The 19,325-nt window shown below is 48.8% G+C and overlaps 1 protein-coding gene across 4 annotated transcripts in view; it reads right to left on the minus strand.

Moving 5' to 3' along the window:
* Nucleotides 1-8,827: 8,827 nt before the first annotated feature.
* SRGAP3 (SLIT-ROBO Rho GTPase activating protein 3) overlaps nucleotides 8,828-19,325 on the minus strand; it is a 253,404-nt gene continuing 242,906 nt past the window's right edge. For all 4 annotated transcript variants that reach the window (XM_029916799.1, XM_029916797.1, XM_029916796.1 and 1 more), the window contains 2 exons: nucleotides 17,068-17,395; nucleotides 8,828-14,199 (listed from right to left, as the gene is read on the minus strand). In XM_029916799.1, the coding sequence (XP_029772659.1) occupies nucleotides 13,786-14,199; nucleotides 17,068-17,395 (742 nt within the window). In that variant the 3' untranslated portion in view covers nucleotides 8,828-13,785. The remainder of the gene's footprint in view (nucleotides 14,200-17,067; nucleotides 17,396-19,325) is intronic.

Consider the following 19,325-nt stretch of genomic DNA (forward strand, 5'->3'; position numbering starts at 1 on the left):
CGGAGACCGTTGATCCTGCCATTTTACAAATGGCCACACGGGGGCAGTGGAGGACCGAGCCGGATGCGCACTCAAGCTTTGGGTCAGAAATGCAGAAGAATCATCACCCCATTCATTCTTCATTCATTTACTTCATCTCACCCTGGCATCTAATCCGCCTTTGGTGAGCGCCACCTTACTACAGGGCCTTGAGCTGGGCCTCCAGGGGGTAAAGAGTCAAATTCACCCCAGCCCTTCCCTCCTGCAGGCACTTGTGTATAGAGTCTGTGTATCTGGAGGCCAGGACAGGGCTGTCACCAGGAGCTTCTGTCTTGGGGGGGGGGGGGGGGGGGGGGTTCTGTGCTAACAGAGGTGTCTCTGTGCTTGCTATCCCTGGAATGGAGACCTTGGCTGGGGATGTCAGAAATAAAGAAAATATGGGAGCTGGGGATGGGGAGCGGCAGGGCTGTCACTTGTGTTGTGCGAATTCACATCATCTACATGCATTCAGGTTTGCACTCTTACCTGATATATGATCTTGGGAAAGTTACTTCACCTTTATGAGCCTCATGGGGCTAATAACAGTCCATACCTTATGGCTTTTCTGTTGGAAAAGAGTGAGATAGTCTATATAAATTGCTTAGAATGGGGTCTGGCACATAGTAAGTGCTCAATGTGAACATCAGAGATCTCCATGTTCCCCTGTGGAGCCTTGGGGGATGGAAGCAGGGGTTCAATTTGTCTGATTTCCATGAAGACTCCAAAGTCTGCTGGGAAAAAAGAAGAATGTGGCCTTGAGATTGGGACACTGGAATTAAGACTCTCCAAAAAGCAAGATCATGATTGTAGGATGCTACTTCTACTGAGGCTTTTCTCTGTGCTCAGCACTATCTCAAGCATTTTACATGTACTAACTTTCCTCTCTCAACAAGCTACAAGGCAAGTACTATTACTACCTCTACTTTAGGGGTGAGGAAACTGAGGCACAGTAAAGAACTTTTGTGGTTTCTCAGCTGGTAAGGAAGGGAGGCAGGGATTTAAACCCGGGCAGTCTGGCCTTGGACTCATATCCGTGAGTCTTATTTATATCCACTGTGCCCTTCTTCGGCAATGGGTGCCGCAGAAAGATGAAGCATTTTGCTAAAGAGAGAAAGTGTTGTCCTGTCATTGGCAGGAATCTGTGGACCTTGGCAAGAAGGGCCAAGATCATGCTCTGAATGCATTTCTCAAGAGCACCTCCTGGACCATGAGAGTCTTGATTGGCTCCTGGGGTTGCTTTCCCAGCATCATTTTTCTGATAATAAAAGCCATCTCTTCCTTTTGGAGAGTTACTCTCAGCCACGTGGTCAGGCAAGGCTGATGAGACCAACCACTAGCTCAAACATGGGCAAGTGACTGGACCTGGTCAATGACAGTAAGCTCCACCCTCCATTCACTGATTGGTTCATGCTAATCTTGTAAAGCGAGCCAGACCAATCAGAGAAAATTCTGGGACTTTCACTCCTCTACTGGGAACTAGGACATGCTCTTTTTCTACTGGTGTAGCTGAATGCCAAGATGCAAATGTGGGCTTGCTTTGGCCCATCCTGGTCATCACTTGGAAAGAGTCAGCCTGAGAATGTAGACAAAGTGAAGGAAAACAGAGCTAAGAGCTAGAGAGACAGAAGCTTGCTGACATTTTTGGAACACCTGGATCTAGTCCTTCCTGAATTGTAATGTTCTTTTCATTCAGATGGGGCAAAAATCATTCCTTTTCATCTAAGCTAGCTGAGTTGGGTTTTTGAGTCCTAATTTAAGCAATTCTCAACAGCATGACATGAAGCAGAAACAGCGAAGCTATTTATCAGAGCATCAAAGACCTAGGGGCACTGATGTAGGTCCAGATAAAAGAATAGGCATATGAATAAAAAGAAAATGAATGAGAATGGGCATAGGAAGAAGGAAAATCTTGTTCCATATATGACAAGACTCTGTAAGTTGTCTATAAATAAGGTCTGCAGGTCTGTTCCATGCATGGGCCATTGATCTCCGTACTGAATTAAAAAAAAACAACCCTTGGGAGGTTGAATGGGTGAAATGAGGATGGAGAAAGGGCTAAGCTGGAAGTCCAGAAACAAAATTAGGTGGAGGTGCTTAATAAATAATAATTATTATTTATTTAATAATTATTTATTGGTTCACGCTAAGCTTGTGACTCAAGGCAGATTATAATAATAATTATTTTTTTAAATTTCCACTCCTCTTCCTCCTCCTTCTCCATCAGACCTTAGGTGAAGAGAAGCAGGTTTATTAGGACATGGGCCAATGCAGTACTTGAATTCCTAATCATCGCTCGACCCTCCATTGTTGAAAAGTAGCTGCGATCTAGAAGCCATATATAATTTAAAAAAATTTTTTTAATGTTTTATTTATTTTTGATACAGATAGAGACAGAGCATGAGAGGGGGAGGGGCAGAGAGAGAAGGAGACACAGAACCGGAAGCAGGCTCCAGGCTCCGAGCTGTCAGCACAGAGCCTGACGTGGGGCTCGAACCCACAAACGTGAAATCTGACCTGACCCGAAGTCGGAGGCTTAACTGAGCCACCTAGGCGCCCCCATATATAATTTTTTATCAGCAACATATAGGATCAAGTAATGCCCCCATGAAAAACTTCCAAAGACTTCTTACAGGTCTTAGAACAACATTCTCACCAGGACTCTGCATATGCCTTCCTTCCCACCGGTCTATTTTCTCATCTCTCACCCCCACTGTCTCCGCCACACAGGCCTTCTCCAGCCTCATGTGCCAAGATCTTACTCACCTCAGGGTGTTTGTCCTTGATGTTTACCCACCTGATGCCCTCTCCAACCCCACCCTCAGCCCCACACATGGTGAGCTCCTTCTTAGGCTTCTGTTCCCAGGCTAAGCTGCTTCTTCTCAATGGCCGTCCCAGCCTCCCAGTCTAAAGCAGCACCAAATATCCCCCTCCCTATAGCCTTGGTATTTTCTGTTTCATGGTTGTCACTGTTTGATCTCCAGCATTTGACCATAAACTCCAGAGGGATCTTGGTCTACTTCACTTACAGCTCTGTCCCCAGTACCCAGCTCGATGCTTGGCACGTAGTAGGTGCTCAAGAATGCTCTGTTAAATGAGTGAATGATAGCCAAAGATGTGATTTTTGTTCCATTACCAAAGCCTCCTCATTATGAAATGGCATCTGCCCCCAGTTGCGAATAAATAGTCATTGTGTGCAGAAACATTCACCGAGCACTTACTATGTGCTAGGCTCCACGCCGCCATCTGGAGAGGGTGGGAACAAATAGAACCCCAGATTTTCTAACATTTCAAACATTTTAGTTTGGGGAGAGAGATAATACCTAAGTAAACAAATAAATAAAATAAATTCCAATGAAGGGAGGTGCCGTGGGGAAAATAAAACAAATGGTGAGTGGGGTGGGGGGCAGCTTCACAGGGTCATCAGAGGAGGCCTCTCGGAAGCAATGACATTTGAACAGAAAGTGTAAGGAAGGGGAGGAGGCAGCAGGGAGAAGAGGCTGGGAAGGAGCACTGCAGGCAGGAGGCTAAGTGAGGATTAAGGCCCTGAGGTATGTGGCCTTCAGTGGGTCCAAGGAGAGGGAGGCCCTGGTGGAGAATGACCTGAGGCAGGGACGGGGAGGAGATGAGGTGGGCCAGATGGGCAGGGGCCGGTCCCGTGGGGCCTTGTAGGGTTCAGAGCGGTGAGTCCAGGCTGCCTGGACTGGATGAGGAAGCTGCAGGTGAGCAGGATGCGATTTGTCCGGTGCTGATTCTGTAAGAGAGACATCCCACTTGCATTATTTGCTTCTCAAATCCCAGGCTGGACTTCCTGGGGTGGCTCAAAAGGCCTGGATAGTTCTTTTCCTCTCGGCTTCTTCTTAGCATCCCTTATTTAGGCACAATCCCTACTTCTCATGCCAGCACTTCAGCTCCTGCTGGTGGTCTCTTTTTGATGCCCCCCCGCCTGCACTCCATTATTCTCCACATCCCTCCACTGTGAAGGGGCCTCACAGGCCACTCCAGGGACAGGGCCCCTGTAGCCACATGCACTGAGGCGGCAGCGGGGTCATTTCTAGGCCTGTTTGGCTAGAGTGGGAGATAGGTGTCTGTCAGGGGGCTCTTAGGAAGGCTTCCTCCACTACCCACACACACCCTTTTTCTGGAGAATTGTCCAATATAAAATGTTCACTCATGCCAGAGGCAGGAGCTGCCTGGCCCTGGCCACCCCCTGCGGCAGGTTGGTCTGGTAGAACCTTGACTCCTTCCTTTCTTCTAGGGAGGTTGTCTGAGATGCAGCCAGCAACAGCACACACACCACCCATCTCTGCCACATCTGCCCCGATGCCTGGCACAAGAGCCCCCCTGCCCTGCCCTGCCAGGTGAGGTATCTCAGGCCAAACCACCCAGACCAGCAAAGCTCACTATTACACGCTGTTCTCTGTTCCAAGTCATGTGTTGGGTCCTGTCTGGTCCTCCAAACTGGGAGGGAGCAGCAAAGACCCGGGTGCGGGGTGAGACCATCTAGGTGAGGACCCCAGCTCCCACCTCCTAGCGGCACATCTGGCAGTAAGTTACTTACCCTCTCTATGCTATTTCCTCAAGAGTAAACCAGGAATAGTGATAAAATCTGCTTCACAGGGTGGTTGAGAGGATGAAGGATTAATTTATATGTGGGAGGGCTTAGAAGAATGTCTGGAACATAGTAAGTGTTCAAAATATGTCAGCTACTACCATTCTCCCTTCTTTTTCCTATTGACTGCAAGAACAGGAACTTACTCAAGTCACATGAAGCAAGGATGTTGAGTGTAAGGTCTTCCAGTGACGAAGAGGCATGGGGCAGCTACCAGATGGGTTACTCTCTCTCTGGGGTCAGGACAGTTTGGCTCTCAAAGCCCATGGTTGCCTCCATTTGTCTTGTCAGACCCATTGGCTTTTCATTGGGCTCAAGGAGTCTCCTCCCTCGTGATGTTGACCTCCACATGGTCCATAAAAGCTACCTCCTTGCCTTCAGTCTCCTCATCATTGTGGCCATCATCTTCCCCTCCTCCTGGTAATGGGCTGTTTTCTTACTTACAGGTCAAACTTCCTTAAAAAGGTAGTTTATTGGCCCCACTTGCCAAGGGCCAAAGTTACCAACCAACCCACCATCAATTGCCTTTGGCTCAACTGCCATTCTTGGCTCAATCAGTTGGGCCAGGGGATGGGGTGACATGTCATCATACATGGCCACTGAAGGCACAGGGGCAACAGGATGTTCCCTATAGAGAGCAGGGTGGGTGTGGCAGGGGATGGTTGCCATTTTCCCTGTGTGTTTCCGCAGCCTTCTACCAAGACATCAAGTGAGCCCCTCAGATCTGGAAGAAATAGTCAAGATCAATGTCCCTAACCCCTTTATTTTATAGATGAGAAAACTGAGGCCCAGCCTAGGGAATGGACTTGTTCCAAATCTGGTAGCCAGCATATGGCAGAGTCCTAGTTCAAGATTTTTCTTTAAAGCTCATTTGGTTCAACCATTCCTCAGATGTTCTACCACCTGCTCTTCTGAGACAGTGACAGATGTACCCGAACTCTTCAATGAGTAGGCGAAATCAGGGGCTAATACAGTAACATTTGCTGGGTGCTTGGATGGCCTGGGCATGTTATATAGCTCTTCGTTTCTAAACTTCAAACTGCCCTGAGAAGTAGTCTCTCATTAGCCCCATATTGCTTAAGAAACAGAGGCTCTGGGAGGTTAGTCACTTGCCAAGGTCAAAAAACTGATACAAGTCAGGGTTGGGAGCCACACTCAAATCTGTCTGAACCCAGGGCCTTTGCACGTGCATCCATACCCAAGAATTCACTATGACCACCCAGTCAGTGTAGAATGTGGGAGTTGGGTGTGCTAGGGGTGGGTGTTGTGGGGAGTAGCTAGACCCCGGGGAACATGGGCCTTGGGCCAGGAAGGCTAGAGGTGTCTTCTCTTCCTTAATGTGGTCCTGAGTCTTTGGGCAAGTCCTGGTTCCTCTGTTCCTCAGCTTCTCCATTTGGTAAATAAACATCTCACTTACTATAAATCCATATGTCCTTTAAGGATTTGGACTTTAAAAATGAGAAAATAAATATGGCATGAATGCAAAAAATTTATAATAATCACTCCCTTCAATATCAGAGTTTAAAAGAAATTGATAAATAATAGAGTTATCAAGGGTTTCTAGGAGAAGCTGGCATAGTCTTTAATCTTAAGGTAGTCAGAGCAATGAGCCTCCCTACATTCAGGATTTTAGGGGCCACATAATACTGCCTGGCCCAAAAGGGCTGAACCCAAAGGGGTTTCCTGTATTTTGTCTTGCAGGCAGGGTGGGAGAGGAGACAGGGGTGGGCTCTGGCACTAGAGAAGTTATGGAATCCTAGACTTGAATCTCCTGCACATCAATTTCCTCATTTATAAAATAGGGTATTGGGTGTCTCAGTCAGTTAAGTGTCCAACTCTTGATTTTAGCTTGGGTCATGATCTTGCAGTTTGTGGGTTCAAGCCCCACATCAGGCTCTGAGCTGATGGTGTGGAGCCTGCTTGGGATTTTCTCTCTCAAGGTAAAATAATAAAATAAAACAAAATAAAATAAAAATAGGGTTACTAACATAATTTACACCTGTGGGTTGTCTTAAGAGTTCAATATAAAGTATGTGAAGTACTTTGTACTGTGTTTTTAGGAAGAAAGAGTACGCACTCCATGAAAATTAGCTTTAATTTTTTTAATGTTTATTTATTTTTGAAAGATACAGAGACAGAGCACGAGCAGGGGAAGGGCAGAGAGAAAGGAGACACAGAATCTGAAGCAGGTTTTGGGCTCTGAGCTGTCAGCACCGAGCCTGATATGGGGTTTGAACTCACAAGCCATGAGACCATGATCTGAGCGGAAGTTGGATGCTTAACCAACTGAGCCACGCAGGTGCCCCAATTATTGTTAATCTGTTGTCCATGCATAAGGGCAAAGTTTTAGTGTATTTGCATGGGTATTTTTCTAGGTTATCAGTTAGCTATTATTGCATAACTGGTCACTCTAAAACTTAGTCAATAGAAACCACCTCCATTTATCATTAATCATGGGTCTACTGGGTAAGGACAGCTCCTAGGATCTCTTTTGGGCAGCTATTTTTTCCTGATACAGGGTTTGGGTGGGTTTGACACCACCCTTGAAACCCAGGATTGCTTAGGCCCACTGGTCGATCCTATCCTCTGACCGGCCTCAGGAGCAAACCTGCAGCTCAGTCTGGCCCGAAGGCAGCACAGCTGAGACTGGTATTGATGCTGAGGAGGTGCAGATAAAGGGGGCTGCGGCAGCCGCCAGGCCATCGGAGATTCCAGACAGCCTGCGTGGCTGTGAAGTTAACACGCAGAGCTGAGTAGAGCTGGCCTGCAGGAAGCAGAGGACCACAGCCTGGAGGCAACACTCACATTCTCATATCCTCCCATATTTGAAGCCAGCCGTAGAGTATCCTGTTATGTGAGCTGATAAATTCTCTTAAGGCTGTTTGTGTTGGATAGATGGTCATGCACAAATGAAGAGTCCTAAACAGATCTGTCCAGAAGTGGCTAGTCCAGCAACGGACTGCTTTGTGGCTAGCACAGCAGATGAACAGTTAAAACGTGCCCTTTCTTTGTGCCTCTGTGGCACAGAGACACTGTCCTCTTAATCATTGTCATAAGGAATCGAAGTTGACTTCAGAATTCTGGAGTGATCATGTTGTGCAATTCTGAGCATCTCGAGGGTAGGGACTGGGTCTCATCCACCTGTTCCGCAGAAGCTAACTCGGGGCAAGGTGCACACAAAGGTGCTTCCTACATCTTGTTGAATGAATGAGAGGCTTCTAACTTGAGGCTCTCAAGTGAGCATGGTTGCTATGGGCAAGTGAACAGACTGTGGGGCGCATACAAAATTGAGACTGTTGGAAGGTTTCACGGTACTGCAGCCTGAAGCTGGCGAGGGGCCAGCACTGAGGGCTGAAAGCTTAGGGTGGGAATAATGGATTCCCCAAGGCTGATGGAAGACCTTATTCTCTTCTGCAAAGAGGCCCGTGCATGAAGAGCCACCGGAGGGTTCATCAGAAAGGAAAGGCCCAGAGTCTTCCTTGACGGTGGCAGGCAGCAAGTTACCTTAACCCTGAGATCCTACTGCCAATGCTGGCGTAATGGGCGTGCTTAATGACAGGCAGTACAATGAACTTATAAAGAGTGTGGCTCTGGAGACATACTGGCCTCCTTCCCTCTTAACCTTGGGTGAGCCACCTAACCTCTTAGAGCCTCAATTTCTGCATCTGCAGAATGGGATTTAGGAAAGGTACTTACCTTCAATAAGTGTTTTGAAAATTTGATGAGAAAATGCACTTATAGGGCTTTTATCTAGCAACTGGGACAGAAATAAGTGATCAATAAACTTCACACACATACACACACAAACACACACACATGTAAAAATAAATCCAAGGGGCAGTATCACGTGTGTAGACACCAATGTTAAAACAGTGCATATGCCTTTACATGGGCACTCAGTATTCCAGGGCTTCTGTAGATGACCAGCTCCTTCTCTCATTTCCCTCTGCTTTGACATTTCCAGTTTCCGCCTTCCCAGAGGGCATCCCACCATTACCTTTTTCAATTAGCTCTACAGGGGAAGCAGTCCTCCTTGGAAGGTTGGCCTTTGCCTTGTTGGATCTGAGCTGAAGGATATCTCAGGGATGGCTCCTGGGGGCAGCAAGAGGCAGTGTGGACTGGAGGGTAGAAACACCTTTCGGGGGGCCTCCCCCTACCCCCTCATGCCACCTCACCCTCTCAGAAAGCCACGGGAGCATGTTTCAGAAAAGTTAAGCTGTTTTATTTCACAGGATAGCTCCACGTCAAACCAGCAGGCACCATCAGAATACGCAACAGACACTCTATAGGACGGGCGTTTGGTTGTAAGGTAGAGAAACGATATCCGGAAGAGGGCAACACTTATCATCACGTGGGGACAGGCAACCAGCAATTTCCTAGGGTTGTTTTCGGTTTGATTTTTCCTGACACAGTTTGGGGAGGAAGGAAACCAAAGGAAACTAAATCGACCAGCCACTCTGAAGCAATCAGAACCAAATCTATTGCCAAACCGTGTAAACAGTCACACTGCCGGGAACTAGAGCCTGAGCAGAAGCTCTAGCCAGAATCTACTTCCGTCTAAGGAAGGCAAAGTGCACTCTGGTTGCTCTGGTCCAAGGAACAGCTTTGTTATTTGCCTGGGACAGTTCACACAGAAAGGAGGTGTCGGCAAGGGGCAGCGGTGGCCATTCGGCCAGTCCCGGAGGATGGGACAGCGGGACGTCGGCAGACCAACCTCGGAGAAGCCGGGAGGAGTCCGACATGACAGCAAAGTCCCTTCTCTCAGCTCCCTTGGGCAGCTTTGGGTATGTGGGGAATTCTCTACACGGCTGCTCAAAAGAGAGGAGACCCCAGAGAACCGGGGAAGTTGACATGAAACGTCAGCATTAGCTCTGCATAGCAGAAAATCAGCTAAGCAACACCTCGCGCACCCCTGCCTGCCTTTTCCTCCCCGCCCGTCCTCCTGGGCCCAGCGGGGCCTCCCACCACGGTTGTGAGCCAGCCATTCTTCTTTCTGGGATTCTCAGGAGAATGAGGCATTTGCTCTAGTGTGGAACCATCTGGATGTGTGAAAAGTTAGGGATAGAAAGACTGAGAGGAAGAACCATTGCATTAGTCCTTGTGGTTTTCCATCAGCCATGTACGTGTGCGGGGTGCCAAGTAACAACCAGGCCACGGGAAGTCCTCTGCGTTCATGCCTCCTGAATGAGAAAGAAATATACCCAACAAGGCACTCCAGGGGATGCCAACAGAGAAGCAAGCCCCACGTAAAGGCCCTTCCCCAGACTGGCTCCCCTTTGTGTACCACAAACCAGTTCTGAAGTGTTTATAAGGCAGATCTCTGAACTGCTGGTTCCAGCCGTAGCCAAAGGATGGCTCCATTTCCCTGGGTCTCTTCCCACTCGGATTTCTTCATTGAATAGAAACCTTTCATCCCTTGGGAATCCATTTCTCTCCTGCCCCTTGGCCTGGTGACCTCAGAGAAAAGACTCCCAAGTCTAATTCCCGAGCTTACAATTCCCTCCAGTTGTGCGCTCTGTCCGGGGTTCAGAAGGCGCTTCAAGGTGAGAAATCGTTAGCACTGAAAACAAGGAAAGGCAAGAATTTTTCATAGAATCCCACAGCTCAGAGCAGCTCTTGAAGAGGAAAGGGGAATAAAGGGAGAGAAGGAGAGTGGGGTAGGAAGCACGGCTTGTTCTCAAATTTTATCGGAGAAAGGTCTTTAGCGGCGGCTGGGCCCCAGGACCCAGGAAACTAGACCAGGAATGAATTGTCTTTGGTCAGTTTTAAATGAACATCTTGCTGGTTCATTCCTAAAATAGACTAAACATCGGTTACACATAAAGACAAAAGGCTTGACCTCAGGGTAAGTCGAAGGTTAAGAAAAGAAATCATTCTGTGAAGAAGGAAAAAAAAAATGCCCGTTATCGACGAACTGATCAGTACAGCTCTTAGTAATGGCGATGAACAAGTAGGAAACCACCACTTCCCCTTGTACAATTGGTTATATTGAGGACTACTAACTAGGTTACTACGTTTCCCCCACACTCACTGTACAGTTAGGTTTCTGATATTTGTTTTTTACATTGATCTATCTACTAGGTGCAAAGATTTGGTGAGTGGCATTGGCTATAATTTAATTGTAGCCTTTTTAAAAATTACAGTTTCACATTTTAACAGTTACTTTCCAGCATTTAAGCAAATACAGCAATATATAGTGGACTAACACAGGCAGGAGTCAGGAAGAGAATGCCAATGCTCAGTGACCGTGGATGGGACAGGGTGTGCATGGAGGGTGGCGGAGACATGCATAGTGCCAGATGAGGAAAAGGGGAGACGTGGGGCAGGAAAGTATTTTTCCATGTGGTTCTGCATCAAGGGTCAGATCTGCGGCTGGATGAGTGGGCTATGAGCTTCCCTAAATGTGAACTCATTGGTCATTTCCCAATGGAAAAACAGGGACTTAAAAGAAAACAGCGAAGACTCTGCCTTCAGGTAAGTTGATGACAGGCAGACAGATCCGTTTTCAGTAAGGAAAACCTCGGTCAATCTGTAGGAACCACCACACAGTCTCACCGGTGTTCCACAGATCAGGCAACATGTTCATCAACTCAACTTTTCACTTTTCATTGGGTAGCTGTGTCAGATAATATGACATTTTGCACAGGAGGTGACTGCATTTAAGGTCTGGGAGTATCTCTGGGGTAAAAATGAGAAGTCTTGTGTCCTGGCCAGAGGGCATAGCATCCTCCTAGGCAAGCCCCTGACAGGACACTCACTCGCTGCCATCTGTTAGATCTTGGGCAAGTCACAGCACATCCCAAGGCCTTGCTTTCTTCTCCAAGCTGTAAAATGGGGATAGATCTCTGCTCAAAGGCAGAGGGGCTCCTAGCTGGTTCTGAGGCTCCTTCATTTCCAGGAGCTAAAACAGAATGGGTGGTTTTAGGCAAAACAAGGACATTTATCATTGACCTCTCTCTGGCACTCTTTTTGTGTGTGTCCTTTCTTGACTCTTCCTTCCACTGAGTGAGCTCACTGCCAGTGCTTCCAATGAGACAGAATGGCCGACCATTCCTGCACACTCTGGTATTAGAGACTTACTAGATCCCTTCCCCTGGGGTGCATTTACCTTTTTATAGAGGACAAGAGGAGAGGGCAAAACTTGGTCCAATGGAGTGAAAGGGTAAGGACAGAATTTCAAGCATCAGTAGGTGATATATCTGTAGGGCTGGGCTTCAGGGCTCTTAGGAAACTACTAGGAAAATTCTAGCACTCACTTCTGAAATGTTATGAGGAGGCTTCAAAAGGAAGATCCTGGGTGGGTTTTGATCTAAAAGACTTACCTTACTAATGATAATAAAAAGAGCGATCATGTTGGCACAGTGCTTTCCAGCTTCCAGAGCTTGCTCACCTACATTTTATCTTTACGGAGCAGGAAACTGGGGCTCAGTAAGGTGGAATGGCATGACCCAAGGCCCACGGCTCCTGAGAGGTGGGGGCTGGGACTCAAACACAGGACTTCTGACTCCAAACCACAGCCATGGAGATACACTCAGAGAAAGAGGTAATGCTTGAGAACAGTAAGGAGACCCGTGGCTTTAGGGGGTAAATAAAAGTGGCCCCCTTAGGATGTGATTCGCCTATATTCCATCATCCAGAAATCAGCCTATCTCTGGAAAATACAAAGATCAAAAGAGGAAGTAAAATGGAATGGAACAAGAGTGAGCCAGAAGGCCTTTTCCCAGCTGAGAGGCCGAAGTCTAGCTCCTAGTCCTTAAAAATCACTCACCTCAGTTCTATCACCATATTTTCAATTACACTAAATGTTCTGGAGGTGGTGGGTGGAGGGTGGGAATGTAGGGTCTGGGAAGGGAAGGGAGAGAGGGAAGCCGTTTCATTCAATGAAGGCAACTGAAGTGTTCTCCAGGACAGAAAGTGCCAAGGATGGCCCCTCTTTGGCCCCTGCTGTGAGGTCCCTGTGTTTCACGCGGGAGGACACTGGCCAAAGTGGGTCGTGGCCTGATTTTAAATTAAAATGTGACTGAAAGCCTCCTTGCCTGTTTAGTTCCAGATCTGACACAGTATAATTAGTAGAAAGAAAAAAAGAAAAAATTAAATATTTTGAAAATGGTAAAAGTTAAACCTCTATAGTTACTTTATTCCTACCGCGTGTCTAGGTTTTGAAGTGTTCCACACCACTGTTTTTGTTTTGCCTTTTTCCCAACCACACAGAACACTACGCTGCGAGGCGGCCTAGGTTCTCACTACCCCTTTTCTACATAAGAACACAAGGATGCTGTGGTCAGGGGCCTTCTCGCCAACGTCCTCCCGTGCCTTCTGGGTATGGTTGGCCCTTGGCCTCCGGGTGGAAAGGCAGGGTCTCTGGGGTGGGCGGGGAGGGGGGTTCTGTGAAGGGTTCCCCACCTCTAGGAGCAGCCTGCTTGGGGTACGGTCTGCCCCACCCTTCCGTGAGGGGCAGACTGTTCTGGAAGGCCACGACTTCTGGAGACAGTGGGAGACTGTTTTTGTGTATTTTTCTGCAGGTTAGTGGTGTATTGCTTCATCCGCAGTCACTGAGGCCTCTAAATTCTCCCAGAAAGGTCCCTGCAAGTCCCACCAAGTAACTCAGCGGGAGGTGTTTGGTGGCATGGGTCTGAGGTAAATCTAAGTTTCATAAAAAGAAAAAGGAGATCCTATATACATTTAGTTGTGTGTCCAGATCTAGTATATGTATATAGATGCATAAATATATATATACACACACCTACAGACATATACATACATGTATGTGTGTATATATGCACACATACATATCCACACATATTTATGTATGTAGAGAGAATGTGGAGAGAATCATTTTCCAGTGACCATATGCAGGGAAGCCGTTTAACATTTTGCCCCCATCCTAGGAGAGGCTCCGGCTGGGCCTCCCGCTCCTGCACCTGCAGCCCTCTGCGCGCCTGCCTACACGCGGGAGGTCTGCGGGATTCACACGGCTGAACGGGAGCCGCAGCCAGGGCCTGGGCCTCAACTCTGCACAGACGCACTTCCAGGTGGACCTTCTTCTGGTCCCCACCCGACAAGACCAGGGGCACTGGGAGGGCCGCGGAAGTCAAAGAGGCCACCCCCGGCCACGGCAGGCCACGGCGAGCCGTGGCGATGCCGCCCCGTCCTGGAGGTCACATGGTGCCCGACTTGTCCGCGGAGCTGTTGGGGAACATCTTCTCCGTGGGCGTCACGGCCGGGCTGCCCACGCCCGAGCTGCTGCTGCTGCTGGAGCGGTGCTGGACCACCGGCCGCACGGGCCGCATGGGGGGCGGGCGCAGCTGGGCGCCGGCCAGACGGGCGGACAGCGCGGGCTTGAACGTGCTCATCATCTCGGTGGACGAGCTGCTGCTGCGGCGCATGGCAGCGTCGGGGTCGCGGATGACGATGGTGTGCAGGGGGCTGGCAGGCTCTGAGCTGATGGGGCCAGGCGGGTTCTTCAGGGGCTCCAGGGTGTCCAGCACCACATCTGGCGCCTGCTTGACGGTGTTCTGTCTCTCGAGCTCCCGCAACTCGTGCAGAGCTGTGCTCATGGTCTTCTCGATGTCCTGGGGACAGAAAGAGCTTCTGGTCAGCACAGAGTCTGGAGGCCTAGGGTCCAGTCCTTCCTCCACGGCCTGTGGGCTTCTTAGGGAGGTATCCCCACACATGAACCTTGCGGCTGGCAGGGAGAGGAACTCTCCAGAGTGTTCTTCGACCAACCGAGGGAATCCCTGTGGGCATCGCCTGCACACTTGCCTGCACAGGTAGGGGCCACAAGGGCAGGTGAGCCTACTGGTTGAGAAGGCAGGCTCTGGAGTCAGACAGACACGGGTTCAAACCCACTTCCTTGCTACTGACTCTGGGTAAATTATTGCAACTCTCTGAGCCTCAGAATTCTCATTTGGGAATACAGATCATAATAATATGACCTCAGGGTGTTGATGAGCATGTTAAATGATATAGTTCCTGGGAAGAGCTTGGCACAGCACCTGATATATAGTTAGCACTCACAAATAATAATGGCAGTGACAATGGTAATAACAAAGCACCTGTCCTAGCTCTTTCCATTTGTAGCTCATTTAATCCTCACACGTATAAAGTAGGAACTACTCCTATGCTCATTTCCACTTAACGATAACCCACAACCCTCGGACCAACTTCTTATGCTCATTTCACACATAAGGAAATAGGAGTTCATCTTGGTTAGGTAACTTGCCCAAGGTCACATAGCTAGTTATTAGAACAGTCCAAGTTTCAACCCAGACAGTGAGCCTCTAGAGCTTACGCCTCTAATCATTACTGTTATTTAAAAAAAAAAAATAATCTGTGGGGCATCTGGGTGGCTCAATCGGTTAAGCATCTGATTTCAGCTCAGGTCATGATCTCACGGTTTGTGAGTTCCATCACGAGTTTGAGCCCTGCATAGGGCTCTGTGCTGACAGTTCAGATCCTGGAGCCTGCTTCGGATTCTGTGTCTCCCTCTCTCTCTGCCCCTCCCCCACTCATTCTCTGTCTTTGTCTCTCTCTCTCTCTCTTTCTAAAAAATAAATAAACTTTAAAAAATTATATTTAAAAAAGTTCCTGCCCATAGAAAAATCCCTTGGAGGTTATTTATCAGAATGTCCACAATGTTCACTACAGAATAATGAGACTGTTACTTTCTCCTCTGTATCATAATTTTAAAAACTATGCTTTTTTCCCAAAAATAAAAAATCTTAAAAAGCAATAAAACCTCTCATCTTCCTATGCAATTCCTGGGGATGCTGTAATATTAAAAGCTCATCAGTAGGAGAGCACTCTGACAGAGAGCCATTAGGACAGTTCATTCCACCTTCCCAAGGCTTCTGTTCCTCCTCAAGCCAGGAGGGGGCGCTGTAGCAGGACATCAGCATTCAACTCCGGAGCCCTGTGGCTAGGGCAAAGGGACTGGAATTTTTCAGTGAAAAGACTCCTCTGCCATTTGCTCACTGTGCAACCCTGGACAAGCCTCGGGCCCTCTGTACCATACTTTGCTTCTCTGTTGAAAGCCCCTACATTTACTGTGAAGATGGGATGAGAAAATAGATGTGATGGCACTTTGTAAACTGCCAGGCAGTCATTTTCAAACTCCCTTCAGCCAGAGTCCGTGGCTCACACAGGTGTCACAGGGATGCCTCCACACCAAAGGAGGCGCCGGGAGCTGCTGAGGCTGAGCTAGGCCAGAGCCCAAGCAACCCCCAACATCAGGGAACATTGCTTCAAACTGCTGCTAGCAGGCGTGCTGCACAATGTCCGGTGAGGCAAGCCCAGAAAAACTCCAAGTCTTGTCACACTGATGGGCTTGCTGCCTGGAGACGTCCTGCTGGCCCCTCTCTGCAGCCATGCCCTCTTTTACCCTCTCTCCTCCCCGGCTCCCAGGCAGCCTCCTGCTTGCCCTGGACTCCCACAACAGGCTCCAATCTAGCACAGGCAGGGTCCAGCCTATCCTGTTTGCTTTGTTAAGAGACTATGGTTGTCTGGCTAATGGCTAATAGTAGCTTTTATGCTCCTTTATGATATTTTAGCTAGCTACTAGCTACTTTAAGAAGAGGCTTTGCATGCCTTTATCCAAAAGGATCAGCTGTGGGGGGCCTTCTACATGAGGGCAGCGAGAGCAATCCTCTCCCCAGCTTTGCTATACACCCCAGCCGGGCGCCGAGATCACCAGCTTTCCATGGCCCATTCTATTTAAGTGAATTCCCCTATGGACTTCACTGCTATTCCTGCTCTGTCCCAGCGTGAACCAAGAGGTAAAACTTTAAAACATAAAATGTAATGATCACCCCTCTACCACCATCCCGACCACCACTCTCCCCTGGCAGAATGTGAGCCAGAAAGACAGAAAGCTCAGAGAAAGATCAGCTGAGTAGTTTAGGCACGAGCCTGGCATTAGTCTGAGAGGTGATGCGTCAATCTGCGGAGTGGGCTGCAGAGAGGCCTTAGAGGAAGACAGACAGCAGGGGACAGGGCCTGGGTCCATTCTAGGTTATCACTGTACTCTTAGTGCCTAGCACCGTCACACAATAGTGGCTCAATCAACGTTTGTCAATAAAGGAATGAATGAATGAATGAACAGATGAATAAATGAATGAATGAATGAATGAATGACTCAACTGTGCCATCTTGTGGAGACAACTGTCACTACCAATCCCTCTCATCTGGCCTGCCTCCTGGGGCAGGGAATCCCCACTCCAGCCGTGGAGACTGGAGGGTCTCAGTTTTGACAGGATCCCTAGCTAGCAACCGTACCCATCCAGCCTCCACTCCCATGGGGAGACAGCTTGCTCTCGCTCTCGTGTTCTGGCTTAACCTCGAGTCTTGTGTGAAGGGCAAAGTGCCTCCCCAGTCCACAGGCCCCCACCCAGCCGCCCTCGGGGTTCTCAGATGGCCCAGCCTGCCTTCCCACTGGCCCTTACTTCTGCCAGGGCCTCAGCCTCCAGGGACTTGTGGTCCCCCAGGCTGCTGTGCCTGGTGGAGCCGCAGGTCGACCTCATCGAGTGCCCTTCGGAGAGAGCCTTCTTGTCAGGGTAGTTGATGCTGCCGGCACTCCCAAATGTCGCCATCCTCCGCTTCTCAGGGCTCTCGATCCTCCCCCGGGTGAGGGGTATTTTGTGAGGGCTGCTGGGGCAGGCGGCAGCCCGGGGCGGCGTGTCTATGCTGGGGCCCAGGCCCCGGGGCGGGCTGTGTGTGTCGCCCCCACTTCGGCGCCTGGGGATGGCCGCTCCATCAGATCGTAACCGCACTCTGCAAAGGAGCCAGGGGGCAGGGGCATGGGGTAGAGGTCAACCCTGGCAAGTCTCAGAACAGGTCAGCTAACCCCACGCCACATACTACATACTAGTCTAGGGAGCAGGTATAGTAAAGCCTCATTCAGCCAGACTCAACTGTGCAATGAAAGCACTGGCTGAGCGTGTAACTTAGTGGCAAAGGGCAGGCTTAAAATGCACAAAAGGGAGGAATTAGAAGCATTCTGCTTCCAAACTGCAGATGGTGGTGCTACAAATCACACAATGAATCTTGTCTACATGTCAAGTCAAGGCCAGGAGAATTGCAACCTGGGAACTCTATGGTAATGGTTAGTTGGGCTAATGATATATTCTTAAGTGGTTCAGACATTTCCATGATTCTGAAAGGCTTCTTAATAGGTCTGAAGCATTGAGGCTTGACTGTACCGAAAAGTCACCAGCTCCCTGCAAGCACAGGAGGGGGACCCTGGGAACTGAACACAGTCCAGTATTGTCACCCACCCCCAATCTCCCCCACTAGTCATTCAGGACTAAAAATTGCATCACTGGACATGCCTTCCATGCATCTGGCCACCTTCCACTCTTTAGGGAGGCCCTGGTGGAGGGAAAAGGGGACGGGGTTATCTATCAGAAAGGCTGGCTTTGTCATGGGGATTCCTGTGTACTCTTTCATATCCACTTGATTAATCTGGTAAATAGGCACAATATTCCTTGCCCACTTTCCTGGGAGGCTTGGTGGGTGTGGAAGCACTCTAAAGAGAAAAGGCTTCACCCACAGGTGATTTTGCTACATCCTACGTACGTCAACAAAGATTGGAAGGCACTGGTGAGGGAAAGGGTGGGGACGAGGGCCAGAGTGTTGGAATGGTCCGTGACCAGAGGACCAAGTTCAATGTGGTCAGCAGCACTTTAGATCCCAGAGCCACCAGCCAAGCTAAGCACTGCCTGTGGGTATCCCAACAGGACCAAAGCATAGGAGTTCAAGAGGAGGAAATACTGAGAAAGAAAGAACCAGAAGAAAGTAGGGGAAGGGGGGCACAGGGAGAGGAAGAGTGAGGCAGGACAAGATACTGCCCTCCTGAAAGTCAAGGAATCATGGCTTGGTCTTCTACCTACCCCACTTCTACTCGCCCTCCCGCCCTTCTGTCACCTATCACAGTGCCTGAGCCATTTGCTGAACTGAATAGAATATGCGTTAAAAGGAGGCACTGAGACTTCTGCTGAAATAAATTCATAAACATATGCTCCTATTGCGACGAACTCTCTGGCTCTACCTGCAAGCACCCGTATGTGTGAGCTGATCACATGACCTCTCCACCAAAAACATGAAGAATATGACATTCTGAGAATCTGATTAAGGAAGCAGTGAAAAACTGTCAGCTTCCTCTTCTTTTTCTTCTTCTTATTTAATTTATTTTGGGAAACAATCACAGTCTTTGGACTATCCCTGCATGTGGAAGGACATGCACAGCTCCTTGCCCGGCAGAAAGGTCATGTGACACAGCCCAGCCCACACACGGGGGAGGGAAGAAATTGGCAAATGGGCTCCCCACCAAAGAAGTGGGTGGCCGCAAGTGTCAATTTCCCCCAACGCATGAGTGGGTTTGAGTTTTCTGTTTGTGTAATGCACTTCAGGGAGTATAGGCGCTTTAAATTTTTAAATATAACAACTTAGTTCTTCAACAGAAAGTAGGGAGGAGGTGCAAGAACTGGAGAGAGGTAGGAAAAATACTTGCCAATTTATAACTCTCTCTTTCTCCCATCATTACTATTTTACATAAAAAGCGTGGATTTGCCAATATATGTCTCTTCTTCTCCTTCTCCAACTGCCAGTGCAAGCTGGGCCATTTTACACCTGGCATTCTTGGACCAGCTCCAGCCAGCACCCATCCCCCAGGTGTGCCCGATAACACATCCTGCAGGGAACA

Source organism: Suricata suricatta, chromosome 12 (assembly GCF_006229205.1).
Source record: "Suricata suricatta isolate VVHF042 chromosome 12, meerkat_22Aug2017_6uvM2_HiC, whole genome shotgun sequence".
NCBI lineage: Eukaryota > Metazoa > Chordata > Mammalia > Carnivora > Herpestidae > Suricata > Suricata suricatta.